The 26,788-nt window shown below is 39.3% G+C and overlaps 1 protein-coding gene across 26 annotated transcripts in view; it reads left to right on the top strand.

Moving 5' to 3' along the window:
* The window catches only part of CACNA1C (calcium voltage-gated channel subunit alpha1 C), a 536,805-nt gene that overhangs the window by 361,370 nt on the left and 148,647 nt on the right, over positions 1-26,788 (top strand). For all 26 annotated transcript variants that reach the window (XM_044416974.1, XM_044416973.1, XM_044416952.1 and 23 more), the window contains 3 exons: positions 638-834; positions 15,813-15,916; positions 19,024-19,196. In XM_044416974.1, the coding sequence (XP_044272909.1) occupies positions 638-834; positions 15,813-15,916; positions 19,024-19,196 (474 nt within the window). The remainder of the gene's footprint in view (positions 1-637; positions 835-15,812; positions 15,917-19,023; positions 19,197-26,788) is intronic.

The raw sequence follows: 26,788 nt of genomic DNA, 5'->3' as shown, positions 1-26,788 counted from the left end.
AAAGGACACCATTTTGGTAGTGTGGATAACATCCAAAGAGCCACTACGCAGGCTCTGAACACCATCCCATTTGAAGACTTCCAGAGATGCTATGAAGAATGGAAAAATCACTGGGAGAGTTGTGTAAACTTGCAAGATGCATACTTTGAAGGAGACGATGTTCAATTTTAAATTTTTTCAATAAAAATTTTTAAAATATTCTCATTACTTTCTGGACACACCTTGTATATCCTGCCCTACACTCCATGACTGATAAGTATGGGTTAAGTATAATAAGCAAGTGGGACCTGCAACAAAAATGTTGGAGTGTTGTTCTGCACAGGATTTCAGCCCCTACCACTACATTCCATTACCTTCCCCACACTGGTTTTCCAGTTTTTCACCCCTGCTATTCTGTGACCATTTTGCTCACCCAAGGTTTTGCTTGTTTTAATGTAATTCTGTACTTGACATTTCACTAAGCCTGCTTGTACCTCCTTTTTCTGCATGGATGGTGCCATTTGGGCTATGTAAGAAACGATAATAGATCAAGTGATGAGTTCAGTTACTGTACAGTGGAAGCAAATGGTTGTTGCCTCATCATTAGGTTGCACAATTTTTAACCATTCTATTTCTCTCTTTCTCTACCCTATTTAAGATGCACCGGCAGAAGAGGAACCTTCTCCTTGTGCACCTGTATTTGCTCACGGTCGACAGTGTCAAAATGGCACTGAGTGCAGGCCAGGATGGGAGGGGCCCAAGCATGGCATTACCAACTTTGACAACTTTGCATTTGCCATGTTAACGGTGTTTCAGTGCATCACCATGGAGGGCTGGACAGATGTACTGTATTGGGTATGTATGTGAACCCCATCTGTGACAGTAACAATGCAGTACTTTATAATTATGCTTAAAGCATGTGGCTAACATTGCTAGGCTTTTCGCTGTATCATGCTAAAGGAATGATAACTAAATTAATCACTCAAATTAATGTAGTGTAGATTAACAACTTTAGTCTTCTATTCACATTCCATTATGAGAGATTATATTTACTTAAAAGATCTGCACTGTGCTTTTCCTGGTCATTATATCTTTGGTATTGGTGGTAGGGGCTTTCTTGCATATTCCATACAACTTTGTATTACTAAAGCAGCCCAAATATTATTACACAAATAATTGCATTTCACTTAACCATCTTACAATCACCAGAATCCCTGGCCTACTAAAATCTTATAAAGTCACTTGGGTCTTAGTCAATGAAAGACTATCAAACTAGTTATATTTCTTTCAATACAGTACAGAGAAGTTTAAAACACTGATTACCAAATTTTTCTGAATCCAGTAAATTTCTGTCTCAATCACTCAAAACCTAGACTATGAAGTCATCCTCATAATAGCAGGAGGCATACCTTCATAGTACACATCAAGACACATATTAGGGCAGCCAGCAAAATTAAACCATATGTATTATTCCCAGTATGAACATCACAGAGCTAAAAGAAAAATCCAAAATTACCATGCCTTACCCTGGTGAAGTAGGATTGTCCTAAACCCTCCATTACAGAAGTTTATTTGGCATTTGCTAAAGTTTAAAGTCTAAACAGTTCCAGAGAAGAAAATTCTATGACTCTTCCCTAAGCAACCTTTCTTTCCTCCTGCCTAAAATGTACTTTCAATGAAGATATCTGTGAGATTATTTGAAATAATTTCCAATTCATGCAGTGTTGATGTTAAATCTTGCACTTATCAACCAGAGATGTAGGCTCATAGTGAACAAACCATGAGGTTTCGGCAAGGGGCGGCATAGAAATGTTATAATAATAATAATAATAATAATAATAATAATAATAATAATAATACTATCCATGTTTGAAAACGTCATGTAGAACTTCAGTGATTATTGACTTAAAGTATAGTTAGCCAGAGTTATGTTGTCCATGGGGTCGCGATGGGTTGGACACGACTTCGCGACTAACAACAACAAGCCAGAGTTAAGCCAAAGCTAGCTTAAATCTTAAACCAGATGTAGGGAATCTGTGATTTTCCAGGGATGTGTGTGTTTATGTGTGTTCTTTTAATGCATCTCCCATCTGCAGGACATTTGGCCCTGCTGTCTGGGATTGGTGGGAGTTAGAATCACACACCATCTGGATGGCCATAGTTTCTTACCCTAAACACCAGAATTTGATGTGCTGCCTTGAGCCTATGGAGCTTTTGTATCCTCGTTCTTCCCCTTTAACTTCTGTGAGATTAAAGCTCCACACATGAATTGTCCTGTAGGCTGCAGAATGTCTACCTTGATGAAGCAAAAGAAGGAGAGCTTTGTAGGCCATGGAGATTCATGTATACAATGCAGTGCCTGTGTACATATGGTACATTGCACATGCTTAACATCAGTCTATGAAACATATACTATATGATAGAACCACATAACGTTAAAAGTTTAATTGTAGATACCAAAAATTGACCTTAATGAAAATGAGTTTCAAATTCACTTGACTTCTTCCACATGTCTTACCAAGGACTTGATAAGTTTCCAAAGAAAAAGAACTCCACTTCTAATCTTATGCATATCCAAAGGGTTTGCTTCAGCATCTTCTGTGACAATGCAAGGAATCTAGGGGCATGCTACTCAGATTGCTTTCTTTCTAAACCAACTGGTGTCTGAAGTAGCTGCCTGGGTCACTTGATTGTGCATTAGACTGTCCCTGTTGCTCAGTGGATGATAATGACTCATGGGAAGAAAATAGCAAGCCTGCAAAACTGTTGTAACAGGTATACACATTCTGACCTGTAAAGCTCCCTTCTATGCACTAGCATCTTTGAAACTGCACTCTGGAGCATCACTGTAAAAGCTAGCAACTGAAGCTCACAGTTGCCCTGGAAACTCCAGTCAAGAAATCAAATTGGGGAAGAACCAGGCAATAAATATAATCTAGTTTAGTGACAACCTTGACATGTTTTGTGAGCAACTCTCATCCCTCTGCAGCCTGCTGAAGCTCATTGAGGAAGATGTGATAAGGAACACAGTGATGTTGCCACCAAGTTTTAAAAAATGCTATAAACAGAACCATTACCCCACAATTTTCACCAGCTGTGTTTGTGCTTTCTCACCCTTTATTTTAAGAGTGCACAGACTTGACTTGGCATGGCCTTTCCACACAAGAGGATGATCTGTTTTGAAAAATGCACCTCTCTGCATGTTTTTTGTATGTGTCCTCCTCACCAAGAAAGAATTCTTTTATGTTGATTTGTTTGAAAGGGGAGAAATGATAAGCATTTCTGCTTTTGGCAGGATTATGAAGTAAGCATAGAATAAATCCAGGGGAGGGGAGAAAGACCCAGTCGTCTCTGATTAATTCTCTGTCTTCCAAAAAAAAAAAAAAAAAGATGGCAGGTCTTGGGTGCTTATGTTTTGTGCCAGTGAGGAGCCATGGTGCCAAAACAATTACTGACAGTCCTAGGGGGCATAAAAATTACTGACTGCTGTTCATTTTTATATGTTGCTTCATTTTAATTGTTCAGATTTCATAGAGCATATTTGAAGTTAAACAGTGGCTATGTGGTCAAAGACTGATCAGAACAATTTTACATTAGCCAAGCTACCTAGCTTTTCTTTCAGAAATTCATATTATTGTATCTTCTATAAGAGAACTATAAATGAATTGGATATGAGTAGCCCAAGCAAAAATTTTGTTCTTGAAGTGAATGGGAAAGGCACAGGCTTCTCACAGCCTCACTGTGATCACCCAACCTGTATAAAAGGGAAGGCATTTTGCAAACTATAGTTTGTTTGTGCCTTGCACACCAGAATTGTAAATCAAGGTTTGATCCAGTTTGGATATAACAGCAAACTTTAAATTATACGATGGGAGAGGAGAGCACATTATCCCATAGCTCATTCCAGACTTGTTCACTAAGCTCCAAAGGATGAATTAGTATTAGATCTGACCAAGGCTGGTGTAATATATTGAGAATTTCTTTGAGACAGGTAAAGAAGGTCTCTATCTAGTGTCCTGCCTGGGAAGGTTTTCTTTAACATTCCTGTCTTTCTCTTGACCTTTTCATTCTATTCTTCATTATTTTGCTATTCTGTTTCTAACCAATGCTTTTGCCATTACTGTGACACTTTCTCCAAAACAGTTGTTCCTAAATATAGATAAGAGAGTTCATAACAGCTATAGTTTCTTTAAAATGAACTATTTTACCATATTTAGTGATTTACCAATGATAGCTAGATAAGAGATCATAACTCAGTCATAGAAGTCAGTCATATATTTGTGCAGGAGGCCTCAGCTTCAGTTCCTAGTATCTTTTTCTAAACCTTAACAAGAGATAGGAAGGATTCCACTGACCAAAGCCCTGAAGAGTTCCACAATGGGAGAAAAGTGGATGAAATGAATAAGGTGGCTTCATAGATGCTTACCTTGTGTGCCTGTGTGTGCTTGTTTATCAGAAAGACACCAATATGTAAATGAACTGGGATTAGACACAATTAGTGATGCTCCAACAGAACATCCTCAGAGAATTCTTCATAAGTCTTCTCTTTTGCATTTTCAGTACTTGGTCATACATGGTTTTCAGGTGCTAAATATGCTAAAATGTGAATTTACTTTTAGAAAAAAACCCATATATATATATATATATATATATATATATATATATATATATATATATAATCTTTTGATCCATATATTACCTTGAACTGAACACCAAACTATATTCTAATACATGCCTGAATGATGTTTATGTTGTATCTTGAACTCTGGAAATAGAGGATGGAGGATTTAAAGCCTGTATTTCTTATTATCTTTATTCCAAGGATTTTGATTGACTATGTAACTCAATGAACAATATATATTTTGGTTCTGTTACATGCATGCACTCACGCACACACATACTTATACACATACAAACACACATGTTGGCAAATGGAAAATGCTGGACTTTGATTTTCAGCATTGCATCAGCTATCAAAGTCCAGATCTCTCTCTTCCCCCACCTTATGACTAGCCTTAATAAGCATAAATACAAAATAAACAGAAGCAGAAGTAACAAGTCCCTGGTCTTTGAATTAAAATATAACATTCAGAGACCTAGTGTTTTGAAGGTATTTTCATGCTTCTAGTCAGTACTTTCTCCTTTTTTGAGTGAATTCCCAAAGCTTTTAAAAGATGAAGAGATTTTTAAATAACTAAGGTTACTAAGCAGCCTAGACAGAGACAGGGTAATGCTGTAGAGCTGGCAATGAAAGAATAATCGACTATCTTGTGTAAATAGCTTCTGAGCTTTATGAGTATCTTTAAAAAAATCTATGTGGGGGAAGGAAGCTATTTTTCTATTGGAAAAAATGAAAAATAAACATGCTGACAATTTTGGCCAAGGTGACCTGTTGGGCACATGCACTGTGATCAAAGTCATTTTGAAGGTCCTTATGAAATTTGTGCAGGTTACACAAAATTAGTGCTAAAATTAAATAGAGTGGCATAGTTGTCTGTGACAGGGAGCTAAAACAGGTTAAAAGATATCTTGGCTCCTTATGAAAATGAGTCCCCATAGGGAACTGAGGACAGAACTCAATTTATACAGCCATATCTATTATGTAATATCCCATGTGTATATTGTATGAAATGGCTGCCAATGGTTAGGAATAAGAGAATCTTATTTGTAATTTCTTCTATTCTTCTTTGTGGTCTCTCTGCATCACACAAATGAGCTCTGTGCCTGGGTGGACATTTGTTCAGGAAACTTAAATAGCTGAGGAATTTTAGTGGGAACCCTCCCCAACCATCCCAGTGTCCATATCCATAGGGGTTCTTTCACTGCCTTTGTAGTTGCTGGTGGAAGCTTTTCTTGGTCTCCCACAACCAGTCAATGCTGATCTCAGTGTCCTTACTTAGGTAGTTCTTATTATACATAGTGGTCTGTGTGTGTGTGCGTGCGTGTGTGTGTGTGCACGCTGATGGAACTAATTGATACACACACTGGGGAAGGGTTCCATCCAAAATTCCTCAGCTGTGGAAATTTCCCGGTGAGGCTCTGCACAGGCACAGAACTCATAAAATGAAAGTTACCTCAGAACAGGACTAAGGGTTGTAGTAATCTAAAAAATAAAATCCATCCTTGGCACAGCTATTTCACATTTCTTCTTGAAAAAGTAACCTATATCTTCAGTGGCAGCAGTTTCAGCAGTCACGACATCTTTTGCTCAGAGCTAGTTAATGCACAGTTACCTCAGAACAGGACTAGGATTTGTAGTAAACAGAAAACAGGGATTGTTTTGTTATTTTCATTTGGTACTATGGCCTGGTTAAATTTCTTCTGTGATACATAGAGGCAGTGGTCTTCCCCGGCCTGCTGTCTTCCAGATGAGTTAGACTTCAGTTTCCCTCATCCCCAGCCACTCTAGTTGGAGATGTTGATAGTTGTAGTAAAATATCCCTGCTGGACAGCAGTTTGGGTATGGCCAAATAAATAGGATGCAAGTGTTATGAGTTTGAGCTGTTATGGGATGCCATTATGGTACAAAAATGTCTAAGAATTCTATACTTTCATTTGTGATGTGTTGTATTATATATTTAATGGTGGTTTGATACATTTGCTTTATTACTGTTTTGATAACACTGTATTCACAATTGCAAGCCACCTTGAGTGCCATTTTTGGAATTGGTAAATAAATAAGCATTTGGACATAGTTGTTAATATCTAGGGCAATAAGAGTGTGTCTAGGTTTTGGAATCCCAGCATAATCCTTTTAGTCCACTGCTATGTATTTTAAATGTTAGGTACTCATTGGAAGCGAGGGTCAGATTATCATGACAGCATGGTGGATGTCAAGAGGGGATGGCTTATAGGGATGAGAAAGCTGAATCAAGTGGTTTATACTGCAGATGTCTTAGCTCACACTTACCAGTGAGACATCTAGGGGTAAGATTTCCCTGCTTTGGCTTCTAGCCTATCACAAAACCAAATGGTGATCTATTTAGAAGCATGAAACAAGATTATGAAAAGAGCAGAAAAAGTTGAATAAAACCTAATATTTGCTCAGTTTTCCCAGTTGGCTCAGATGATTGGATCCTAGATCAGAATCCTGGCAGTAGTTCCATTGGGAGCCCAAACTTAACAGTAGCATATAATAAACAAAGCAATTTATCTCTTTGTAGCAACAACCTCAAGTATGCGAATGGACCTTGAGATCCATTTTCAAATAGGGCTGGGTTATGATAAGATGGATTAAAACAGCTATGAGGCTGGATGTTGACAAAGCTGAGGCTGATGATCAATGGCAGTGGTCCTGGTCCTCGCAAGAGACACACTGCTGAGAATGGGAGAAGCAACATGATTAGGCTCCCCTGCAGTGCCTTTGCCCAGAAATCCAAGAATATTATTAACTACTGACTAGAATACTGGGCACAGAACCACTGATTGGTTCAAAATTGAGAAAGGAGTTCAGCAAGGCTGTATACTGTCGCCCTGCCTATTTAACTTATATGCAGAGCACATCATGAGAAAGGTGGGCCTAGATGAATCACCAGCTGGAATTAAGACTGCTGGGAGAAATATCAACAACCTCATATATGCAGATGATACCACTCTCATGGCAGAAAGTGAAGAGGAACTAAAGAGCCTCTTGATGTGGGTGAAGGAAGAGAGTGCAAAAGTTGGCATGAAACTCAACATTAAGAAAACTAAGATCATGGCATCCGGTCCTCTCACTTCCTGGCAAATAGATGGGGAAGAAATTGAGGTAGTGAGAGATTTTATTTTCCTGGGCTCCAAGATCACCGCAGATGGGGACTGCAGCCAAGAAATTAAAAGACGCTTGCTCCTGGGGAGGAAAGCTATGGCAAATCTAGACAGCATACTAAAAAGCAGAGACATCACCCTGCCAACAAAAGTGTGTATAGTCAAGGCTATGGTTTCCCCAGTTGCAATGTATGGCTGTGAAAGTTGGACCATAGGGAAGGCGGAGCGCCAAAGAATTGAGGCCTTTGAATTGTGGTGCTGGAGAAGACTCCTGAGAGTCCCTTGGACCACAGGGAGATAAAACTGGTCAGTCCTAGAGGAGATCAACCCTGACTGCTCTTTAGAAGGCCAGATCCTGAAGATAAAACTCTAATACTTTGGCCACCTAATGAGAAGGAAGGACTCCCTGCAGAAGAGTCTAATGCTGGGAACAATAGATGGCAAAAGAAGGGGATGGCAGAGTATGAGGTGGTTAGATGGAGTCTCTGAAGCAGTTGGTGTGAGCTTGAGTGGGCTCCAGGGGATGGTGGAGGACAGGAAGGCCTGGAGTAATGTTGTCCATGGGGTCGCGATGGGTCAGACACGACTTCGCGACTAACAACAACAGAATAATGGTAGTTGAAAGAGATTTGGCTGAAGGAGGTTTACTCTAACCCTTAAAGTTTGAAATTAGCTGAATTTATTGTAAAGTAAAGCCAAGAAGTTCATTCTATTGCTCTCTTTCCTTTGCATGCTATTGGGTTCATACTGAGGTCTTAGGTTTAATATAAGGAACGATGTGTCAACCCTGAACTTTTATTACTTGTGGTTTCTTGCTTTTCCATCTCATGGTGTCTGGTATATTTAAAAGCCCCTTGAACTTTTCATCTTTGGGAACTGCAGGCACAAATGACATATGGATCCAAATACACATCCAGATGTGAACGCTATCCTTTGTTTTCAATTGGATGCTCATTTGTATGTGTATCCTCCTCCTTAAACTCCAAGTTTTTCCTTGTATAGTCCATACTATAAAGAAATAGTAGAGATAAGTGGTGGATTTAGAGAGAGATGTTATATCATCAAATGCATAATCTGTGCAGTTTTGTTAACATTTTCAACCAGGAGGCTACATTATAAGTAATCATTATTTAAAGGTTAGAAGTAAAAGTTATAGCATTTATCTAGAAGCATTAGACAGTGATAGAGTTAGACACTGAATTAGTCATACTGCAGATTATATAATCTCACAGTCCAAGCAACAGAAAACAAGAAAAAAGCTAATCCACAATGGGGAAGGTCTATTGTCAGATATAACTAATGTTTTTGAGACAGACAGGAAATCCCAGAGTAAGAAAGGGAATGTCAGAGCTGCCTATCATGACAAGATTTTTTTTAACCATACCTTGATTGGAAGCACAAGCTTTCCAAACAAAGTCTGCCTGAAAGCAACATCTGAATGAAAGATATTTCTGGGGCAGCCTAATCAGCAATGAAACTGAGTTACAGATATTTTATGAATATTTTCCAAGACAAATTAACTTCCACTTTCTACCCAGAAGAGCAGCCTAATGTTCTTGTTTACTTTGTTGAAATTCAAATTAAAATTGAATTGATGTTTAAGGCAATCCCCACCCCAAACAGTCAAGGAAATAGAAACAGCTGGAAATGCTGAGCAGAACTTGACATATCCCACAATTCTGTGTTCTCAATGTTCAAGTGCAACAGTTGGAAACCAGCTTCCTGAGAATCCTAACTTTCATAAAGATGAAAGACTGAATAGCATGTGAATGGTGCCAGGTAAAGTCCCAAAAGCCAGCAATGAAGTTTAGCAGGATCTCCCTCAATTAGATTGGCACGTCTAAATGGCATCTATGGATAATGAGTATGGATTGTAGAATTCAAAGATTTATTTCATGCAGAATTGGCACATAGCTTGTGTAGTCTTGAAGACTCAATACTAACTCTCCTATATTAAGACTCTTTCAGAAAAAGCCACTCTGCACATTTTATTTATTTATTTATTTATTTATTAAAACATTTTTATGCCGCCCCATTCGCCGAAGCCTCGGGGCGGCTTACAACAATAAATAAAAGTAATTATAATATAAATTACAATAAATATAAACATTAAAAATCCAAAAAATACAATATAAAATAAGCCACCCTGGGCAGATAAGATCAAATAATACTAACAGTTAAAATGCCGCTTAAATAAAAAGGTCTTCGCCTGGCGCCGAAAAGCAAATAACGACGGCGCCAGGCGGACCTCTCTGGGGAGCGCATTCCATAACTTAGGCTCCACCGCAGAGAAAGCCCTCCTCCGAGTACCCACCCTCCTAATTTCTTTCACGGAGGGTTCCCAGAGAAGGGCCTCTCCCGCTGATCTCAAGGGGCGGCTGGGCATATATGGATGTAAGCGCTCCTTCAGGTAACCAGGACCCAAGCTGTTTAGGGCTTTATAGGTCATTACCAACACCTTGAATTGGGCCTGGACTTCAATGGGAAGCCAGTGAAGCTGACGGAGAACTGGAGTCATGTGACCATAACGCCCAGTCCCCGTCAGCAGCCTGACAGCTCTATTTTGAACCAATTGAAGTGTCCGGACAGTCTTCAAGGGTAGCCCCACGTAGAGCGCGTTACAGAAGTCTAGGCGGGAAGTCACCAGTGCGTGTGTCACTGTCACCAGGCAGTCGTACTCCAGGTAGGGGCGCAGCTGATGGATCAGCCGAAACTGGAGGAAAGCGCTCCTCGCCGCTGCTGTTACCTGAGCTTCCAGTGAAAGCTCCAGGTCGAGGAGCACCCCCAGGCTGCGGACCTTGTCCCTAGGAGGGAGTGCAACCCCGTTCAGGACAAGGTTCAATTCACCCTCTCTGAAGCCCGATCCGCCAACCAACAGAACCTCCGTCTTGTCTGGATTGAGCTTCAGTTTATTGGCCCTCATCCAGCCCATTACCTTGGCCAGGCACCGGTTCAGTACAGCCACTGCCTCACCTGGATTGGTGGAAAACGAGAGGTAGAGCTGGGTATCATCAGCATACTGATGATTCCGCAGCCCACACCTCCTGATGACCTCTCCCAGCGGTTTCATGTAGATGTTAAACAGCAAAGGGGACAAAATGGACCCCTGCGGTACTCTATGGCATAGCTGCCATGGCGCAGAGCCATAGTCCCCCAGCACCACCTTCTGGAACTGGCCGTTGAGATAGGAGCGGAACCACTGCAAAGCAGTGCCTCCGACCCCCAATCCCGCAAGCCTATCCAGAAGGATACCATGGTCGATGGTATCGAAAGCCTCTGAGAGGTCCAGGAGAACCAACAGGGACGCACTCCCCCTGTCCTTCTCCCTGCACAGGTCATCGTACAGGGTGACCAAGGCAGATTCAGTACCGTACCCAGGTCTGGAGCCGGACTGAAATGGGTCCAGATAATCAGTTTCATCCAAGAGTGCTTGGAGTTGTCCCGCCACCACTCGCTCTAACACCTTGCCCAGAAACGGGATGTTGGCCACAGGTCTATAGTTAGTAGCCATCTCTGGATCCAGTGACGCCTTCTTCAGGACAGGTCGGACTACCGCCTCCAGGGGACTACATGTGTATGTGTGGGAGGGTTCTTTGTTTTGAAAAAGAACTTATTGTCATCCCTTCAAGAAGCAACTTGGCTCCCCTCAGCTGGTTTGCACTGTTTCCTTTGCTATTCTAGACAGATTACCCTAATGGGAAAAATGCTACTTCTTGATGAAGTGTCATTTCTACAGACATTATTGGGGGAGAGATGGCTGTCCCTCAAAAGGCATCCTTCAAACGCCTTGTCTGTACTTGAAAATTACTCCTCACCCAACATTTCTTCATATTCTCCTGCCCTCTCCAAAAGGCTCTGATACTCCCTATCTTCATGCAAGAGGAATGCCCCGCTCAGCCATGGAGCCAACTAGGAGACTTTGGACCAGTCACAGACTCTTAGCCCAACCTACCTCACAGGGTTGTAGTTGTAGGGATAAGACTGAGAGAAGCAGGAAGAAAATGGCATAAGCTGTTCTGAGTTCTTTAAAAGAAAAAGGCAGGATATAAATCTTATCAATAAATAAGTTAGTGGGCCTGGTGGCAAAGCTAATGTAATATGATGTAATTTATTAGAATTTCATTTTGGGAGTCTGATCAGGAGCCACCAGTAATTCACAGATAAGTTGCAAGCTCCTGGCATGGTTCATCTCTGTATTTAAATGGTAGTTTCTAACAGGATTTTTTCCCTGTTGACTTGTTGCTCTTTAGGAATAAAGAAGCTATTTTGGCTGGAAAAGTAGCTTCCCTCCAATTCTGAATCTTATTCCTGATAGAAAACCACAGAAGCTTGCTGCCAAACTGTTTCCTTGATTTTAGTTTCTTGACCTCACAGAGTTTGAGCCAATCATTCTGTCATTTACTTGGATTTTCTATCCAAATAAAAAGCACTGGATAATATGCTGTTCTGCTTATGACTAGTTTTACTACAGGTATAAATGATATGCTTGTGCCAGTATTTTCATGGATGTGTATATTTCTCTCATATGAATTCTAATAGTGTTTTTCATTGGTTGGCAATATCTTACACAAAATAGTTTTGTCCCCTTTGATGGTTACATTTTAGCTTCAGACAACATCATAGTTTTACTCAAAGGTTGAGTGTGGTTGCTAGTGAACTATGAATTATTCTGGATTATCATGTTATTTGTACTAAAAATTGTTTGTTAACTTACAAACAACCTACCAAGAAACCATGAGTTCTTTTCATGGGTTCCTCAAGTTTAAGCTAGCCTTTGAGAAAGCCAGCTTGTTTTGTTTTCCTAATGGCAACCGTTTTTCAAGCTCCATAGAACTGCCATACTTGAGAGACCATCTTCTCCTATCTGATCCTGCCCATCCACTGAGATCAGCACAGAGGGTCCTTTTATATGTTCCATCACACCATCTGACAGGCTTGGTAGGAATGTGGTAAACTGCTTTCTTTGTTGCAGCACCCATGTTTGAAACTTCCAGCTCCAGGAGATCTGTTTGCCTTTCTTTTTACTGATTAGTTGAATACTGATCAAGGAGCTTGCTGAATTTCTAGTTTTTCTGTGTGGCATATATTTTGTGTGTATATTTTAAAACATACTTTAAACATGCTAGCTGATATGAGCGCTCCCTTTAGAGAGCAAAGTAGAAAATACTGAAAAACTAACAAATAATGCCTATTGTACACCTGAGTGCTTCCATTTGAGTAATATTCTGAATTTTCTCACAGGAAGACTTGGGAAGAACAGAATGGTAGATCTCCTGTCACATACCAAGTCCTTGCTAGCTTGTGCTGGGAAGGGCAAAACATGTGAGGGTTTCACTGAGATTTCCAGCCTGGCTGATCTTTGCAGTCATACTTGTGTGGAATAATAGGCTCGTGTTACAGGAGGCCAGATTCTGGCTGAACATCAGGATAAAATTCTGATTATTAGAGCAATATGACAAAGGAACCAATCACTGTAGGCAAGCTGTGGGCTCTTCCACACTGGAGGCATTTAGGACACAGCTGAACTGCCATCTGTTAGGGATGGTTAAACTTGAAGTCCTTCATGGAGCACTGGTTGATTCCTTTGGCTCTCTCGGCTCGTTGCCGTTCTAATGCTCTATGATACTGTGATTTTCCCCTTTGAAACAAATAGTGGGAGGGAAGTAAATTATCTGCATCAGCTATAAGAATCCAAGTTGGCTCCTGCCCTTTCTCCTGAATGCCCTGTATGGGTCCTTTCACCACCTATGTCTTGTGAGAGTATAGCTGTATGCGCACCTAAGACCAATGGGAACCTCTGCAGCAGAGCAGCTCCCACTGCAAGTCTGTCCACCATCAGGATTGTTAAAGGGCCACCAACACGCCATGCTAAGCTCCTCCAAACATTAACATTGGAAGATTGTTGTTCATAAAAACCTACACAATGTTCCTCCTATACTGCCCCATGTTTCCCTGTTGTCACCCTGACTAGCTTTTGTTCCAGTTCATAGTAATTTTGAGAGTGTTTTATTGCCTATGTCATGCAAATGTTTTGCTAGAAATAGGTGTAGCACTATTGGTTTGAGCAGCGTTTTATGTAGTTGGTGACATCCTCCTATTTTATTTCTCCTCCATTCCACATTTGCTTGGCTAAAATGTCTTCTCTGAGCTCTGTAGAGGTAGGGGTAAATCTTGGTCAGTTTCACTGCTGTCATGTAGGTTTGACTTTTTAATTAAAATACACTGCATTCCAGTGCTGTGGAAGGGGAGTCGTGTTGGTAGCAGCAGCAGCAGATTGGGCAACTGAACTGCATTTCCTTAGAGATGTTAGAATAGGGGGAGTTATTTCCTCAGTAAGGGAGAACTAGGGGGCTCTCCATGAAACCTTTAGAAACTTCCTTCTTGAAAAAAAGTAACCTATATCTTCAGTGGCTGCAGTTTCAGCAGTCACCACATCCTTTGCTCAGAGCTAGTTAATGCCCAGTTACCTCAGAACAGGACTAGGAGTTGTAGTAAACGGAAAACAGGATTTGTTTTGTTATTTTCATTTGGTACTATGACCTAGTTAAATTTCTTCTGTGATACATAGAGGCAGTGGTCTTCCCCGGCCTGCTGTCTTCTGGATAAGTTAGACTTCAGTTTCCCTCATCCCCAGCCACTCTAGTTGCAGATGTTGATAGTTGTAGTAATATCCCTGCTGGACAGCAGTTTGGGATGGCCAAAAAACAGGATGCAAGTGTCATCAGTTTGAGCTGTTAGGGGATGCTATTATGGTACAAAAATGTCTTAAGAATTTTATGCTTTCATTTGTCCAACATTTAATACTGATAATTCTTTTTTATTTTTAGTTACTGATGAGATTTTATGTAGTACTGAAACTTCCACAGGATGCCAGTATTCATTAATACTGTGAGCCGCCCCGAGGCTTTGTTGCGATGGGGTGGCATAGAAATGTTTTAAATAAATGAATAAATTAAAAAAATTAAAAAAAAGGCTTGGCTGACACAGGTTTGCTTTGTATCTGCTGCTCTTAAATCCAGTGGAACATTCAGAACCTGAGGGCCAACCTGTTCAATTGCCATTTGGGTCAATCTGACTTCTATTACCATAATGCCATATGAAACACTGCCAATTTTAGATATTTTGTACCCAAACTGAAATGGCAATATTTTATCCCTTTCTCTGCTCATAAAAGAGATGAAAGTTGGAGTCAGGAAAAATGGTGTTCTTAGGAATGTTCTTCTTGAAAACATGGTTTCATATCATTTGTGGCAATTTTGGGCTTTCTGTGGAACTTTTGAAAATAAACATCAAGAGCAATGGGTTAACTAGTAACCATCTGAGTTACTTTCCCAACTGTGAATTCCTAGGTAATATCAATAAATGCTCTAGTTTGATATTCATTTCTTACCACAGGGCAGGAAAAAGTATAGTGAAGGCTTGCAGATAATGACTGGAATATGTGTACAAAATAGTTCTTCAGCATGAACACAGTGGCAATTTCCTTAATCCAATTTAAGTGGTTAACAGTAAATATAACTTGTTTATGATAGATTGAAACTCTAATCAAAATGCAAAAGGCTACACATGACAATAGATTATTAGCCTTCAACTTATGAAAAGTATAAAGAAATAATTAAAATTAAATATTCCTCCAGGTTACAAACATAAATCCATAAAATACTTTAACAATTAGACTTACATTACATTTTAATAGCAATATACATTAATTTAGTAATATCATGGAAGCAGATGGTTCTACTGTGTATAGTACTGGATAGCAGTTCAGCTTTCATCAGCAACTACCCAGTTTTGGTTTTTGTTTGCCTTTTATTTGTAAAAGAACTATTTATCTTCTTCCAAGGAATAAAAGACAAACCTGTAAATATTTTCCTAGATCTCTGTGTTTGATTGTTGTCATGGGCATGTTCTCTTTTTCAATGGTTTTGTAAGCCATTGGCTTTTGAAAGAGCTAAAAGTAGGTGACAACCAAAAACTGCCCAGTTATCTGAGTGAACCACAGCCCTTATTTGCAAACGCTTCTGTCCTCTTTACCTGATCAGTTCTGCTTTCTGTCTCTGTCTTCTAACTATCCTCCATCTTTCCAGATGCAGGACGCTATGGGCTATGAGTTACCCTGGGTGTACTTTGTCAGTCTGGTCATCTTTGGATCCTTTTTCGTTCTTAATCTGGTTCTTGGTGTGTTGAGCGGGTAAGCTGCTGGTTTTGGTGTTTTCCCTCCTATCATGTTGCAGGGCAAGACTCCAGAATCAAGGTTCTTTCATGTCATCAGAAACCTTTGCTTCTCACTAACAAGGGGGGATGGGTTAGATTTGTAGTGATTCTATATTGTTTCTCCTATTAGTGATATGAGAGGTCAGTCTAACCCTTTGCAATCTAATAATACAATGAAGAGGAAATTCATTTGCAAAGCTGCATAACTTTTTGTGGCTATTTTAGACTGGAGAGCATGGGAAATTTGCATCCTAGTTGATTGAAGCAAATGTCAAATTCAGCACTGTTGACTCAAGTTCCTTCTTCTGGAGTCTTGCAATGCTTGGGAATAGAATCTTCCTTACTAATTATCATTCCACTCTTCCAGGTCAATGATGCCATAGGAAGGGAGTGGCCCTGGATCTATTTTGTTACCTTAATCATCATAGGGTCATTTTTTGTACTTAACTTGGTTCTCGGTGTACTTAGCGGGTAAGCAGAAACAGGAAATATGTTTTTTGATTGCTGATGTTGCTTAATTTCATGGGTTTCTGAATTGATGTTCATGTTCTTTTTCTTGAATTGTGGATACGTGTTTCGATCCAACATATCCTCAAAGTTACCTGCTAACGTCAGTGAGCTTCAGCTCAACCTTATAAAGAGGAATTTTTTTTGTAGTACAGTGGCATCAAATATTTCTCCAAATGGTGGGCTTATCTCTATCAAAAGGTCTGGAAATAAAATTTCCTGTAAAATAGAGTTGAAACTTTAGCCCAGCGATGATCTATTACCTCACATGGAAGGAATTTATATAACAATCACTGTGATCACAACTTAGGAAATAGTGTGATCACAACATAGGAAAATCATTCAGCACTGAGCTGTGCATGTCATATTACAGTGGGAGCATGAGAAGCAGTCATATAGTAACTTTGATTATCACTGGCTTCTCTAATATGACAGCAGAGCTGGCAATGTTAGACCATGCACCTGAGTGCTGCGGGAGACTGGGGCACCTTCAACTTGAATTCTAAAATCCCTGAAAAACCATTTAAGTGCCACCTATAGGTCATAGGCTTTTGAAAGTCACCTTGTTTTTTCAAATTGGTAGAGCAATCTGAATGACACATTGCATACAGATGGAGAGATAAAACATAATGCTTACGCATTAACAGTAACAGTAATGAATGAAAAGGAGTGGAAAATATGAGCAAGTTGTCACTTATTGTGGGACCTCTCAGACTATTCCTTCTATCTCCCCAGTTATTCTTGATTCAACCATGAATGGGGAGGGGAAGGAATTTCCAACCTTCTGGGGTGCAGCAACAAAAATTGGTACTAAAAGGACTAACCAAAGGATTTTGTTAGGGACTTCCATGTATAGGTTTTGTTGATTGAAAGGTAACATCTGTATAAAAATTACTTAAGGCACCTAGTCAGCGAATATCAACTCTGCTTTCAGGTTTGTCCACATGAATGAAAGCCTATTGATAATTGGCTTTCTTGGTATGCAGCTAACAAGCAGAAATAATTGCTAACCATTGTAACATTGTGTGAAGCTGAATAGCATTGCAATCATTACACCCAACAATGCCAAATGGGAATCATTTGGAGGTAATTCTTAGTCACATGTTGATATTGACTGGATTCAATTTGGCACCATTGTTGGGACATTTCCAGAATTTCATTAGATATTTCTATCGAGACAGTTGGAAGACACCAGGTATTGTTTATTTCTCTGCATCATCTTTGTAAAGATAGAAAGATTTTAAAAACCAAAATTCTTGTCAAATTTAGAAATAGTTTTAGGATTATTCTACACATAGTGATTCTGTACAAGAGGGCACACTGGTGTAGAGAAAAGCTTAGAAAGTTTTTGCTTAGATGTACACTTCTTATCATCTTTCTTGCAATAAATAGCTCAATAGTATGGCTCATGATTTGCATGTAGGAAGTCTCAATTTCTGGCTCTGGATTACCAGTTAAAAGGATTGCAGGTAGCCTGGGAGGAAAAATGCCCATCTTACAACATGGAGAGCCACTGCCAGATACAATACACAATTCTGGACTAGACTGACCAATTGTTTGATGATACGAGGCAGCTTCACTGTGCTTTAAAGCCCTCTCCTGATGGTTGGCATAATCCTTCATCAGCTTGTTTCCAAAGAACATTGCTTTATTATTTCTTAATTCTCTAAATGCAATGTAGATCACATTCTTTTAAACTGATAGTTTGGGAGCAGTTAACACAAAACAGTTCTGAATATGATCAGACTACCTAGAGAAATATCAGACAAATAAGAAATGCTAAAGCTTTCTGCAGCTTGGTTCTACATTGATTAAAAAAGTGCTAAATATATTAAGTCCATCTTCAAGATGTAATACCACTTGTATGGTGCTTAGAAGGAGAAGGGCGTCATGACTCTTGACAGGATTTCTTGCCATCCATCTTTTGTTTATATTACCATGCTACAAAGTGTTAAATGCAAGAGCTCATGCTTTTCACATTTATCTTATCTTTGATGCATCCATCTACCTTATGGCAAAGCTCTCTTCTAGGACTGACTTAATAAGCAACATTTGATTCTGAGGGTTAAGTGAGGCTCCTTGCAAACCTCCATTTTAAAGTCTTCACTATCAGATGGATTTGAGAAGATGGAACAGAAACCTGGCAAAATTACAGATGGAAGAGATATTTTAGCACATACAGTAATTTGACTGTACTGAGTTGTTTAAAAATACACAACAAAAGTGCTTTGTACTGTAGGAATAATAAAATAAACAATAAAAAATTGGGTTCATGCAAGACCTATTGGAAATATTATTCCTCTGTGAATTTTAGCTATCTTGAAGCATTTTATAAGAAATAACCCCTCCTTAACTTTGAAAAGTGATTTGAAATGCATCACAGGGTCCTATTTAGCAACTTAAAGATATATCAAAGTAACTAAAACAGAGAGACCATATATATTTATATGGCTTGAAATTAATGTGGACAACTGAGTTAGCATAATAGGAGAAAACACCGCTAGTGCAATTCAGGCTAAAACTCTTTTTTCTTTTGGTTCTCCTGTTCTCATTTCTCTGCCCCCTCCCTCTTATCAGGGAGTTTTCTAAAGAGAGAGAGAAGGCAAAAGCTCGAGGTGACTTTCAGAAGTTGCGGGAGAAACAGCAATTGGAGGAAGACTTGAAGGGCTACCTGGACTGGATAACTCAAGCAGAAGATATTGACCCAGAAAATGAGGATGAAGGCATGGATGAGGAAAAGCCCCGAAACAGTAAGCAACTTTCCTCTGTTTCTCTTTGGGCTCCTAGCCAGGGATGAAAGTTTAAAATGGAATTCATATATACACATGCTGAGGAACTGAGAAGGTAACAAAAAGCCATGCTGAAATAAAATGTCCCATCTGCCTTCCCTATTACTGTTGATACATAAAAATGGTGGGGAGAGAAATGACATAATTACTATGATAATGTAATCAGTACTCAATACTTATGTAATCAATACTCAATACTTATTATGTAATCAATACACAATCATAATACTGAATATTGATTTCAGAAGAACTTGTATCTTTTGGACATTATTTGTTTGGTCTTAGAAATAAAAACTGGCCTTTACTTTTTATTAGAGGCCTCCTGTTGGTCTATTGAATTGCAACAGACTTCGTCGAATTGTTTTGAAAGCAAAAGTTTCCTGACATAGCCTTTACCTAGAGCTGGTGTTTGTTTTCTTGTAACATTTATGTTCCCTCGTTTGGCTGAGAAGTTTAGACAAAATAGAAAACAATAAAATCAATATAATGCTTAGTAAGTAAACATACAATAATTGCATTGGCACTGCACTCTTAAATGTTCACCAGTGCATCTGTTTTCATGCAAAAATTTAATGCATCTGTAGTATCAAAATAAAAAGTACATCAACATATCATCATGAATTGGGAGATTATGGGTATTACATTTTGTGTGAGTGCAATTCCAGTTGTAAGTGAATGCAATTCCAAACCTAAGTTGGACCTTTGTGACCTACTCAAGATACTTATTTTCATTGAACTGACAGAATAGTAGGCATTAACCAGATTAATTTGCCAGAGAAGCCAAAACTAAGAAGTCATATGTCAGCTGTATGTCCTCTTAATATTTATAACAGTATTTGTTTCTTTGATAGACTTTTAACCTTAGTTGGGAACCTGGTTTTTCATTTTTTTATTTTATTTTATTTAGTTTCTGTTCATTGCCTCTTTGTCATGATGGTGAAGAAAGAAAATTGTAGGTCAAATTCCTCATTTCTTTTGCAGTGTTTAGCCAAACATTCCTAATACATAGGACAACTCATAAGAGATCCTTGCAAGAAATACTGAGGGAAAAATTGTCATTATATGCCTTGCCCTTCTCTTTGTGTCAAGTACCTCTTCTTTCAAGCAAGATTCCCCTTCCAGCGTCAACAAAATTTCAGCAAGATATTGTATGATGAGTGGCAGAATCCAGAACCAAATTAAGAACAGTTCCCTTCATAGCCTCTTGCAACCTTTACTTGCTTTCTTGCTTTGGTATAGATGCCTTGCTATTACAGCTGTGGTGCTGACCCCTTCTTTTATCAGCTAATTAAGGTAAAGCAGAGGTAAACTGATACATAAACCAATAGTGGCTTATTCTGGTGGATCCTGCTACATGTCTATTGGTTTCTCTAGCCCCCAGTGGGGGATTGACACTGATAAGGTTAGCAGCACTAGAATGGATGTTTCTGAAATTTCCTTTTAAAAAAATGTATTTAAAGACTTTTCTATGTAGGGAAGAATTTGTTTTACATAATTATCTGTTTACAGCTCTAACTGCATTGGTAGTTCATAGTAAATGCTGAAGGGAACTTTAATGATGCACTTGCTTCTTGCAAAAGGCATAAAATAAAGACTAGAGCATTAGCAAGTCAGAGGGGGGTCTAGTTGAACTCTAATAGATCAGTCAGTTGAAGAACTCATAAAATGTAAGTTTTCAAGATTGGTAAAGCAGTAGTGCACACAATGTGTCCTTAGAACAAAAACCCTAGAATGTTTTAATGTGTGTGTTCACGCACATATTTCAGCTAAGCTGTATGTATTCCTGTATGTGGAAGGGGATGGGCAGCATGAAGAATGAAAGAAATGGAACACTGCAAAAGGAGCAAACTGTGTATGCACCAATCCCAGAAATAGAAATTATTTGTCAATAATTGGAAGACAGGTAGAGCAGAACACTGTACACACCCAGCCTGTGAAAGTCTTAGAAAATGGAATGCAAGAACTCTGCCTATTCCTGGCCACTGGTATTTGGAGTTACTTCAGAGAAGGAAATGAGATGCAGAGAATATTCGCTTTGCATAGTCCCTTTCTTAAAATCAACACGGACACCCTCCACTTTTCATTAAACCCCAGAAATATTCTTATATTGATTGTGAAATATCAGGTCTTGAATGTTTTGGACTATTACACAGTTAAATAGTTCTTTGTTCATAATATTCATTACCAAATTTTTGTTAGCAGTTATTTTCTTTTGGGAGAGTAAAACAGAAATATTTCCACAGTTAGAATCAATAAGTAAGAATCAGCCAGTAAGAATGGTCTTATTAAAATAAAAAGTGGGAGAGGAGAAGCACCATGAAGGGAGACCATAGGCACCAAATTGCCCACCCCTGCTGTAGTTAGAATGATGTTCAGAAACACTCAGTTTATCACATAGCCAAACTGTAAAAACCATAGAAATCGATGTATCTCCTCTCACAACTATGTAGAAATAACTGAGAAGTATGTGAGCTGGTGACAATTACAAGGGTTTTGGCTGCATATCAGGGCTTATGTCTGAATAACAATGGGAGTATGATGTAAGGGGTGCCTGTATGAAAAAACTGAGAGAGAGATTAGGAAAAATAGGTTGTGCCATCTAATGGAAAGAAAAGAAAAAACCTGAAGAATTCAGACTTTAAAATTAAAGATGTAAATATGTATGCAGGAGTAAGATCAATGTTTATCAATAGTAATATAAGGTCTTAGTGACACTTTGTCTCAAAATTTAGATTTCCAATTTTTATAGACCATCCATAGACTTTTTCTGTACCAGGCTTTCTCTCTCAAGCAGTCTCACAGTGGAGGTTCCAGAGCTTCAGTAGAGTGATATTGCTTGTCCCAAATGGAGATACCTTTGCTTCTTCTAGCAAGAACAAGTGTGGAAAAGAAAAACTGTGCTTACCAAACCAGCCCATGTTCATGCTTCCTGAGCTCAGATTAACAATGTCACAGTTTAATTTTACTTGCTAAAAGAATGGTATTTATGTGTGCTAAGTGCACAATAGTTTTTGTTTTTCTGTAATAATGCACTAATGAGGATACGGAAGGTGTCCCTGGAAAACTCAGCTTCCTTTTGGGATGGAAGCTGTGTATTCACATTTTCTCAAGTCCATAATGTAGTTTGTTATATCTGAGTTTCCAGAAACTTAGGTGGATGGAAAGAAACAAACAGAGCGAGTCAGAAGGGGTCTCCCAGGCCATCTAGTCTGACCCCCAGCTCCAGCCAGCTCCGCTTATGACATGCCTATTGGTATTAGGCTATTTTGGACTCTTTTACCTGTTGATGTTGAACACACAAATGTTAACTGCGGCAGTACAAATTGCGTCCTTAAAAACCAATTAATTGCAGAGCCATTTCATCTCCTTAGCTTGCCAGCTGAACAGCTGGAGAACAGTGTCATCCAGACTGAGTCTCTTTTGCTTCTTGAGCATAAATATCTTAAAATAAAAGATGATGTCATAGAATTATTTATTATCTGTCAAAATTGATGTAAAAGTTGAGGAGAGAAAGAATGCGGCACTGTGTACTTTTATCTTTCTCCACTGGAGTGGAAAATAATCACTGAGTAACTGAGGAAAGAGTGCTACAAATTCTAACTATTGTAGGTTTTATGGAAGAAAGCCTGACTGAAGCATCACAGGAACAGCAATTCCTATGAAAGTGGAATTCACTCAGTGTGTGTATTGGGGACAGGGGGAGAAATGGTTACATGAAAAAGCATTAAAATATCCCAGTGAAGAAGCTATTGTTTGGCGCTGAGTCATTATTTGAGAATCCAAGGCTGCAAATCTATGTGTGATTATTTGAATATTAAATCCTGCAGCTTGTACCAATATGAGATTAGTCTTTCAGATCTAAAGACATGTTTATCAGATGCCCACCATTTCTCTTTTCAAAACATAACAAATGGTGTTTGCCCTATATTGATTTGTTTCTGGCATGCTTTGGAAGAATTAGAAATGAGTGATAGAGAGACAACAATCACTGGCAATTCTCAGTGTTACACTATAAGGGATAGTTTTATAGCTTCTATAGTATGTGAATAACTCTTATTCCCTGAACCATCAGAAGAGGAAGGAGAATCAACAAGTTTGTTTATAATTAGTGGCATAATTAATATCTGTGGTGTCTTTCTCTGACGGCAGTAACTCAGCTTAATTTTTCATGGTTTTCATTGACTCCCTGTTTTCCCTTTCATTCTGGTTCAAAAGAACTTGTGATATGAAATAAAATGGAAGTTGAAAAAAGAAAGCAACAACTTAAAAAAGGAGAGGACCAAAACTTCCCACTCTTTCATTGTCTTTTCATGATTACCTTTAAAGAATGTGAATGCAGTCTGGCTGAATGCAAAGTAGGACCAACCAGTGCATTCAAAGATACTCTGACAGAGAGGACAAAAAGAGGACAAGATGAAGGAGTTGTTGGACTGCTAACATTGCCTCACTGATGACAGGACCATTATTGGGAGGCCATTATCAATGCTCATGCCCTAGCCGAAGTAAGGCAATTTGTTGTTGTTGTTGTTAGTCACAAAGTTGTGGCCGACCCATCATGACCCCATGGACAACATTCCTCCAGGCTCTCCTGTCCTCCACCATCCCCCAGAGTCCACCCAATCTCACACCCACTGCCCCAGAGACTTCATCTAGCCACCTCATCCTCTGGCGTCCCCTTCTCCTTTTGCCTGTAAGTCAATTACATTATTGCTATCTAAGCAAGCCAGAGTAGTTGGAGGGGGATTATAAAATGGAGGATCGTGTCATGACCCTGAACTCCAAATGCAAACACAAACGCTGAGGAACCAGTGGTGGTGAATTTGTCACTTTATTCCTAACCATCTCTTAGTTTTAGCTGAGTTTACAAGATTCCTATCAAATACCTTGGATTCCAACATAATTTTGAGTTGGTAACCCTAAATGCACTTGTAGATATTGGTAAAACTGTATCTTAAAACATATTTCCCCTGACACTTTCAAAGTATCAATATTGTAATGTAAGAAAGGCTTTGTTTCTAGCTAACATTTCCCAAAGTCACAGAGAGTGAGGCAAGCAGAAAGTTCGTAAATTCCATTCTCTCTACCAGTGGTCTCAGTTCAAGTGACTTGAAACTTAAACGATGAGTGGCTGAAATGCACAGAATGTACTGACACTCAGGCTCATCTGTAGGATTTTGGAGGCCCACAAGCAAGTCACCCCCTTCTTGAAGAACTGGAATGTGCTAATTGACAATTAGCAGTGTTGTTTCAGTGGTGGCTCTTTGCCTGTCTTAAGGCCCCAACAAATGTCCAGTGTGTCATCTGTTTCCATCTTCTGGAGGGAAAATACTGCAAAAAGTCATGAAGGGGGGACTAGTGAAAGGAAGGCTATAAGAAGCAGTGGTCCTGATGAAAGAGAGTGGACAGATAGGAGAGGGAGTCCATATCCAGGACTTGTTGAAGGTGGGAAGAGCTGAAGATTTGTGTATCTGTTTTGAAATAACCAGGCAAATCTTGGGTTACAAGACTCTAGTAATTCAGTTTTTCTCAGTCAAGACTTTAAATATAAAGGCACCCTTCTTCTCCTCCAGTAATTTGTCCAGATGAAATAGGTCTGGTTATTAAAATAGCTGAAGCATCTAGACAAGAACAGTAGGAGATATTTAAGGTTGGAAATTAGTTTACTTTGACAGCTGTGTAAGGGAAGCTTGCATAACACCTGCCCACACAAGGCCTAATTCAAAGCAGTTTTATCAGTTCCTCACTTCTGTGAATGCTTCAGAAAATACTTTCAATCTGGAAAATGGTGACTATTGGAAGCCCATGAAATATGCTTGTTCATATATTTTAGTTTGGTGCAATTTATCCATCCTTGGTATCTTTCTGAAAAGGCTTGGGTTGTGGTGGTGGTGGTGGTGGTATATTCCATCAGGTCATTTCCAACTTACTTCCAGTCTACTCAGTGACAGCCCAACAAATCAGGGCTGTTTTTTCTTTTATGGAGTTGTTCCATCTCTTATTTGGTCTTTCTTTTCTTCTTCTGCCTTCAACTTTCCCTACAGTCTGAAAAGATACATTGCAGAAAATAACATACCTGAAAAAAACTTACATTAAGAGGAAGGCCATTTCTGTCTATATTTAGTTCTTAGCATGTTAAGAATAAACAGTGAAAATTGGGACTAAAACAAAAGGAAAAATAATTTAAACCTCTTGTTTACAAGCTGAAATCACTGCTTGAGTCCAAAATATACAGTATCAGATTTGCTGTTGTATTAACAAAACTGCCTAAAGGAACACTCCTGTGGAGAGCTGTGTTCAAAATTACAAATATATTTACCAGACAGTGCACTGTAGTAGGTGTTTAAGAATATTGAAAGATATGTTACCCTCATTTCAGACTGGAAACAAGAAACCTATATTAGATTTGAAAACATAAAAACATCTGAAAAATTAATGTAAAATCAGTGAAATTCTGTATAACTACCTTGGAGTTATAAGCACTTTGGGAACTGAGTTTGGACCAGTGAATGCATTCTATACAATAAAATGATAATACTTTTCTTGGATAATAGTATTTCAGCCTGCAAGTGGGAGATTACATATTTGAATGCTTCCTCATCATCATAAAAAAAAAAAAAAAAAAACCTTCTAAATTCCTGCACATACAAACAGGCAAGTTAGAGAGAAAAGTTCAGTTAGAGTTTTCTGTGGACAGGGAATTTTTGTTTTATTCTTTAGGGGAGAATCAAACATTGCAGTCAGACATAGTATAATCTAAGGAAGCTTTATCACTTGATTCTGCTGTATATGCAGGGGCTCTTAGATGAGACTGATTAGCTGAATCAATTTCAATTAGGTTTTAGGCCTGGTTTTGGCACAGGAACTCCCTTGGTAACCCTGTTAGCCAACCTGTGCCAGGAAAGGGACAGGGAGAGTGCAACCCTGTTGATACTGCTGGACTTTTCAGCAGTTTTCAATACCTTCAACCATGTTATCCTTCTGGGGCAGCTGTCTGAGTTGAGAGTGAGGGCACTGCACTGCAGTGGTTCTACTCCTACGTGGAGAGCCATCTCCAGAAGATGGTACATGTTCAGCCATATGGATTCTCCAGCATGGAGATCTTGATGGGTGTGTTCTTCCCCCAGTGCTATTCAACATCTACATGAAACTGCTGAGTGTGGTCAGCCAGCATTCTGGAGTGTCTTGCTATGAGTATGCTGATGACAGACACCTCTATTTCTTTTCATCCTCAGCAGGTGAGGCTGTAGATGTGCTAAGCCAGTGTCCAGCTATGACAATGGATTGGATGAGGACCAACAAACTGAAACTCAATCCAGACAAGACTTAAATGCTGTTGGGCGGATGGTTTCTTTGACCAGATTGGGGATGGGGGGGGGGTGTTTAATCTGTTCTGGATGAGGCTGTGCTCCTCCTTAAGGAGCAGCTTCATAGCCTGGGGTTCTTGACCCATCCTTGTGGTTAGGCTAAGTGACATCGCTTGAGTAGTGAGCAAGGGTCACAAGTGACCTCCATGTTTCTACGCTGCAGTGCACCACAAGCAGAGAAGCAGATGG

This window comes from Varanus komodoensis, unplaced genomic scaffold, assembly GCF_004798865.1.
Source record: "Varanus komodoensis strain SLA01 unplaced genomic scaffold, ASM479886v1 scaffold85, whole genome shotgun sequence".
NCBI classification, from domain to species: domain Eukaryota; kingdom Metazoa; phylum Chordata; class Lepidosauria; order Squamata; family Varanidae; genus Varanus; species Varanus komodoensis.
The sequence above is the reverse complement of the archived record's forward strand: the minus strand, read 5'-3'. Positions and strand labels throughout refer to the sequence as shown.